Below are 7,152 nucleotides of genomic sequence, written 5' to 3'. Positions count from 1 at the left end.
ATATCATATATGGGGGGGGGACGACATATCATATATGGGGGGACGGCATATCATATATGGGGGGGGGGGGGGGGCGGGGGGCAGCTGTCCCCTTAGAAGAGCATGAATTTTACATAAGTCAAAATAATAGCTTCTTCCCGCGTTGCGAGTAAAATAAATATCTAAAGCTTGTCCCCACTAGACGAACTTTTTTAGTCATCCCGACCTGTGTCGATATAGAAAATGGTATCAATGGTCTTGACTTCCGATTTTTCTCATTTGGCCATCTTTTGATAGCAATTTCAGAAACTCATATTGGAATCTCACTGTGATGAATGTTTCAGAGTGGCTTGTTTGTTTATGTTTAGCAGTCAAGTCTTTTCTTCGTTTCCATTTATTATCTTATTATAACAACCATTATTTTTTGTGTTCTTTGCCGCTCAGCTGGTACAGATTATAGTCAATATATGAGCAGCTTCTACCTGATTGATAAATATATTTTGATATGTGACATTGAATATTCTTGAATGTCCATTCGTCCGTCCGTCTGTCTGTCTGTGTGTGTCCCTACAGCAAATATAAGCTAGCTGCACCGCTGACAACTTTGTCTGCAGTATATCGCCATGTACGCCTCGTATGCGGTGTCAGTACATAGACCATTGCTCGCCCAATCTGAGCAGTTTAACAGGTTATTCTCACACACTGTGGATAGAGAGAGATGAAACTGTCATGCAAATCATTTGATTATTACATTTTGCGCTTTTTGATAGCCATGCGCGTTCGGTACCTATCTACTAATCTACCTCTCTATACCTTTCTATAGCCTTCCCTTTCTTTTCTTCAATTCTCACGTTCTTTACCCTTTCTTTACTTCCTTCTTATCTTAACTTCCTTACTCTTCCGTTTTTAATTTTATCCTATTTTTTATCCATCTTTCTTTACCTTTATTTACAACCTCACCCTTTTTTGTTTTCTGGTCTTACCACCCTTTCCTTTATTCCATTCAACCTTTCTGGCGCTTTCTTTTCTTTCGTTTTACCTTATTTATCCTTTTTATCTTACCTTCCATACCCTTTACTTTTTCCACCTAACCTGCTTCTTCCATATCGAACTTTCTTTATCCCTTCTTTCTTCAATTTTACGCTTTAACCTCATTCCCAGAAATAAGGGACATTAGCCAGCGGTTTCTCTGAGCACACATTTTGCTAGGCCCGCGAGGAATAACAGCGGTATCACAAATAAAAACAAGACTGCGGCCAGCACAGGGGCTTCCCTTTTTTGTTACACTAGAAGTTTTCAATAAGGTTGACTAAAATTCCAAAAAAAAAAAGAACGGAGAAGAAGTTGTTCTTGCGGAGCGCACCGTTTTCCTTGCTTCAGTCTGTATCTTAAAGACAACAATAATGGTTCCTGGACTAGGCATAACTACATCAAATGTTATTTCTTCGGGAATTTTATGGAAGGATAGTTAATTTACCAATTTCGAGTCCTGCACCTGTGATGCTGCGAACAGTTCTACCTTTTAAACGACTACTTTTATGCCCGATTTCAATGAAATTACCGAGAATGTATGGAGTATTAAATGCTCTCAAGCGAACAAAAGTGCAATGTCCAAAGAACAATTATAGGGCTTTCTCTGGCATCGTCTGAACGGAAAGTGTATTACTCGAATGGTAAGTTTTTTTTTTCGAGTCCTGCATCGTGAGCCCAAAATCTCTCCAATCTCTGAAACGAGAAAATTTGATAAATTGTGATGTCTCCCCACATTTCCTTAGTAAATGGCAGCCATTTTGACATTGTATGTGCACTATTACGCATGCGTGGCGGTCGTGTTGTCTCTCATTTCTGGGAATGTATTCCTTTCTTCTATCTTGATCTTTTTCACCATTTTCTGATCCTTCTTCAATTCGCTATTTTATCATTTATCCCTGTCTGTTTTCCTTTCTCATTTTTTCTTTGAAATCAGTTCTTGTTCAACAGTTTTTTCAACCCATTTTTCCATCTTTCACCATAACTTACAATTATTTTCGTTTTTATTCAGTTTCAAAGCAAATAAACAGAGGAAGTACTTACCGTCACAATGGCAGGAACGTTGACAATTATTAAGCATGAAATCATAGTATTGGCTATTCTCCTCGCAGTATCCTTGTTCTTTCCACCCAGGGCACGTTGTGTACGCGTTTGTCAAGTTGCAGTCTGGAGAACATAGAAAACAACGTCCTTTAGCTTTGATGACTAAGCTATTGTTTTGTCATTTGGGATAAAGTTTCGAAGAGTTTTATTTATAAATTTGTCCAATCGTCTATATAGCAGGAGTGGCGGAATGGTACCAAAAGTGAGGCGGAGTGGGGAAATCTCAGGGGGACGGGTAGGGATGGGGGGATGGGAGGAGTGATTGTGTTTTCGAAGGGGAGAGGTGTGGGGGTCCTGCTGGGTTTGACATAGAGTAAAGATAAAAATGATACAAACAGTTAAAAAATATATAATATCGATCGGCTTTTATCAAGCAATCGATTTATACATATAATACTTGTAACACTATTTAGGTGCATGTAAAAAACCGCGCGTTCATGCAAAAAAAAAAAAAAAAGAAAAAAACATCTGTTTATCCCCTTCTTGCCTCTCCCCGTCCTCCGCCACTGTTCATATTTAGATATGTAAGAATGCGCAAAACGTATTTATTTATTTATTTATTTATTCATTCATTCATTCATTCATCCATCCATCCATCCATCCATCCATCCATCCATCCATCCATCCATCCATCCATCCATCCATCCATCCATCCATTCATTCATTCATTCATTCATTCATTCATTCATTTATTTATTTATTACCATATGAAAAAGTACTCGGAGTATTCCAGCTACTATGAAAGTACTATAGAAAAGCGGAGCGGGACAATGAACAATGACATATTACCGTTGCAGTACATCAGCCTGGCTTGCAGGGTATCGCCGTCACTAAGGTTAGTCCGCTGACCAAATTCCGTGGTATTGTCTAGTTTGACAATGGTGTTGAGACCTTGGGATTTGGCAAATGTCGTTGGCCCATAGTGCATCAGGCTGTCAAAGTCGTAGTCCACTCCCCGACTGTCTATGGCGCCTCCTAGGATCTTCTTGAAGTCGTCTTCTCTACCTTTCAACAAAAAGGAAAAAGACAAAAAGCAAATTAACTCGTAAGCCTTTGTCTCAACCGCGGTTTGCCTTTGATGTTTGGACAGAGAGGTTTGGGGCATGGCACCCAAAACTACGAAATGCCATAAAAGAACACATGATTGGAATGGTTTTTTCCCTTTGAAAAGTACTGTTGTATTCCGTAAGTGTAGTAAGGCCTAAGCATAGACTTTTATTAAATCTCCTTTCCTTAGGCGTTTTGCAGCTTCAAAATGCTAACCACACCACCATTGCAATATAAACCAGGAATCATGAGTTTCACATACCAGTCTCGATGTTATCCCAAAGAATCCTGACGTAATTGTCCCGGTCAGGGCGAGACTGCTCATGCCAGAAGCCCAAGGCGTGACCTAACGACAAAAATATAAAATAGACTAATTAAAATAGACTAAAAAAATATAAAATGGATAAATTAGGTTTGAGAAGCTAATAAACCCTCTCACAAACAGGGATCAAACCTAAATGATGCGTAAAATATTTTCGAGAGTTTAAAGGCTACGTAGGATCTATCCTATGACGCGAAAGGAGGGAAAAGGCGGGCAGGGCTTTCTAGTTTGAACCTTGTGAAGACCCTTGAGGATACGAGGGGTTGAAAATGATAAATGTTTCTCATTCTAATAAAACGCTCTTAAAGTCTAGCTTGTGATCATTTTGCCCAAGCTGTTACAAAACACACTGAGCAGTAGCGGATCTAGGGGAGGGTTTAGAGGGTTAAACCCCACTCCCCCTTTGGGCTGTCAGAAAGTCATATGTAACAAAAAAATACCCTCTCCCCTCCTTTGTCACTGGGCCAATCCCCCCCCCCTTTAGCGAAAAGCTAGATCCGCCCCTGCTCAGTACGAAATAAATGCTCACGTATCACTCTTGGCTTCTGCTGTGGTAATGGGAGCCTTTATATGCTTTCTTCTTTACCTATCTCATGCGCAGCAATACCCATGACGTCACATCCAGTGCCTATAGAAATGGTCTGTTTACGGCCGATACGCCCAACATCAGAGTAGCATCCGATACCGTTGAAGAAGCTGATGTAGTCTACCTGTGTTTGCCTCTCTACAAATTTGATGCACGGCACGTAAGTGGTCCAGTTGCCCATCGCTGATAGGATCGCAGACTGCGCACTTGCTGTAATATCAAAAATAAGATGTTGTAGCTTCTGCCATGCTTTTGGTAAGCATTTTAGCGTTCGATAAAAAAAATGTGTTTTTGCTGTGATGATCAAAGCAAAGAGGGAGAACGCCTAGAGGTCTAGGCCAAAATATAAGGGTAATGCAAAACAAGAGAAGTAAAAAGTGTATACTCTCAACCCTTGACCGAGCCTGGGTAAAAAATGCGCCATTTCAATCTCAGATTTCTGTGTTTTAGGTTTCTGGTCTCAGATTTCTGGTTTTAGGCTGGAAAGTATATCGTCACTATTAACAACCCCATCTTATCCTTGCGACTAGCCACAGGGATACCAAACAGAAGAGCAGAGCTTCTATCTGACCAAGTTATTCTATGGTTGAGTTCTCGTTCATGTTTTGCTCGAATTCTCGTGCAATTTTCAAACGTTTGCTAATGGTCCTCGGGTACTAATATATAGATTTAGGCACTGCCTAAAAGCGGAGCCAGCATAAACACCTTTTGTGTTGACTGATCAAAGGTATTATTGGGGGATCTAGGATCCTGCTCTCTAGATTTATTTATTGTACCAACCAAATGGATCCAGGCCTTATTCAATAATTTAAATTATGCAGTACATCAAAGTTAACAAACACAATTCATTAATTTTTTAACTGCTTACCACTAAGCGATTGTTCAAGAACGTAAGGTATCCTGACTTCTCCGTTTACGGATGGCCATATTCCAGTTCCATTCGCCGCCATCGCAGCTCTCCTCTGCCGCCCTCGGGAACTAGGTCTCTTTCCACGTCTGCGACTATTTGTTGAGTGCGTTTCATCAAGAATTATGTAGTCAGGACCGCTATGTTTTATTGCTCTGCGTATTTCAGGCGTCATTATGATATCTCCTTGAAAAAGGTCCATTTTTTCTACAAAAACACGTAATAAATTCCTAAATGCTTAAATATATTACACTCAAACTAATAGAGAGATAGAAACGTGCATTTAATTTTAAAAGCAATAACCTTATTCGATACAGCAGCTATCAGATTTATCAAAAGCAGGGGGAAAACATAATTTATTGAAATGTAAACTCTGACGCCCCTTGAATAGGAAAGTCCGTTCCTTTACAGCCAAAGGGGGGAGGGGATGGGGGTGTGGCCCCTCAGTGTCCCCCCCCTAGTTACGCGCCTGGAAAGCCATTATTTGTTCTAGGACATAATGACTAACACTGATCATTCTCATCGTGTATAGAGACCCCCTGGGGGTATAACAATTTATTGCAAATTACCGGAATCGAGGAGGGACATACTATATCTCAGAAAAGACAAGTACAGTAAGATACCTACTTTGATTATGCCATGGTTTTGCCTTCTTGTTGCATTTCATAATTTTGCTGAAAATACCTTCGTCATGGCCTACAAGATATGAGTCTAATTAATGTTTAGAAATCTAGCAGACCAATATTAAGAAAAGAAAAACAACCAATACACATAAAGATGTTCTCTCAGGATAATAAATTTCTATGTAAAAAAAAATTAAAAGGTAAGATAACATGAACAGAAAAACAAAATCCAAAGAAATTTAATTTAAAAGGCAATTAGTGTTTTTACGGGCCAATATGAGGGAAATGACTTCCTCTTATCAAAGAGTATTTTTGAAAGGTTAAAATTAGCCAATCAATATTAATGTATATTCCTTTCAAAGAGTATTTTTGAGAGGCTAAATATTAACCAATCAATATTAACTTCCTTTCCTTAATCAAAGGGTATTTTTGAGAGGTTAAAATTAACCAATAAATATTAATGTATTCTCCTAATCAAAGAGATTTTTAAAAAGTAAAAGAAAAACTGAATTAAAAGAAGACTTAAAAAAACACAGAAATTTATCATACTCACGGAAATATCAAAGGATATTTGTTTAACATTTGACGTATTCATATGTTAACGGTTTTGTAGATCAACTATTCAATTTTAGCGGAACATCATTCCGTTGAAAATGCTGCACTTTTTTGTAGAAATATCGTCTCATTTTGTATTTCTATAAAGTAGAAAAATCAAATACCTTACCTTTTTCCTCTGCTTTTCTCCTCTTTAAATTGCCTCTGATAGGCCCACAGCTCACAAAGATAGTAAAAACAACCAAAACTATCAGAAGTTTAACAAAGTAATACATGATTTCAATCGAACTTGTATACCAATAATTACTGGTAAAAAAAAACAAAAAACAATTTAAATTCCCATCGAGCAGAGCAGATAGATTGTGATGTACCTATATCTTCTTTGTGTCCTACGGCAATGATTTTATGGCTAATAACTGCGAGGTCATCAGTAGCAGAGTTTATTTTAGATGATTAGATGACGTCTTCTCATTTCCGTTCTATTATTCGTTATTCTATTGATGCTTCAACTACTCGGGATAAATGACGCATGCGCGTTCGACCATCCATTTTCTCTATACCGGAGACGAAACAACAACAACAATACTTAAACTGTTTCAGAAATTACAATGGGGGCGGATTGTCAACTGACAGTTCTTCAGTCTTATTCACTCATATATATTTTTCATTTTTTTTTATTCAAGTTCACTGACATCACCGCAGACCACTTGTTTTCGTTTGGAAAACGGGAACGTCAAGGCTCTTCGCAAAATGTATTGCCTAACATAACAGGTTCCTGGGCACTAATATTAGCCTGTGAAAGCATAAAGGCAGAGAAGTTTCGAGAACAGAATTCGCTTGTCTAACAGATGTAGATGTTTAATTTTGTTCTAGTTATAAAACATCACCATTTAGTTATAGATTGTAGTAAAAGCGAAAAAAAAAGTAAATTTATCTACGTGCTGTCCACGGCCTTTTGAATGGCCCAGAGGTATAGTAGCAGTATCTAGAATATAATTTT

At 38.4% G+C, this 7,152-nt stretch overlaps 1 protein-coding gene across 1 annotated transcript; it reads right to left on the bottom strand.

Annotated features, from left to right (window-relative positions):
• Positions 1–357: 357 nt before the first annotated feature.
• Positions 358–7,110, bottom strand: LOC5522012 (hatching enzyme 1.2). The gene is made up of 8 exons (XM_032367207.2): positions 6,322–7,110; positions 5,602–5,670; positions 4,936–5,181; positions 4,068–4,277; positions 3,422–3,505; positions 2,902–3,117; positions 2,053–2,175; positions 358–681 (listed from the first exon to the last, which is right to left on the bottom strand). Exons 1-8 carry the CDS (start codon positions 6,425–6,427, stop codon positions 563–565), a joined length of 1,173 nt encoding a protein of 390 aa, XP_032223098.1. The 5' UTR covers positions 6,428–7,110; the 3' UTR covers positions 358–562.
• Positions 7,111–7,152: the final 42 nt, after the last annotated feature.

This window comes from Nematostella vectensis, chromosome 10 (genome assembly GCF_932526225.1).
Source record: "Nematostella vectensis chromosome 10, jaNemVect1.1, whole genome shotgun sequence".
Classification (NCBI taxonomy): domain Eukaryota; kingdom Metazoa; phylum Cnidaria; class Anthozoa; order Actiniaria; family Edwardsiidae; genus Nematostella; species Nematostella vectensis.
The sequence above is the reverse complement of the archived record's forward strand: the minus strand, read 5'-3'. Positions and strand labels throughout refer to the sequence as shown.

Bases quoted from the DNA above. Each gene is read 5' to 3' on its own strand.
- LOC5522012 (XM_032367207.2), bottom strand. From the start codon at position 6,427: ATGTATTACTTTGTTAAACTTCTGATAGTTTTGGTTGTTTTTACTATC. The intron at 4,278-4,935 runs GTAAGCAGTTAA...TTGATATTACAG, and splicing joins TCTTGAACAATCGCTTAGTG to CAAGTGCGCAGTCTGCGATC. The intron at 682-2,052 runs GTAAGTACTTCC...CTCTATCCACAG, and splicing joins ACGTTCCTGCCATTGTGACG to TGTGTGAGAATAACCTGTTA.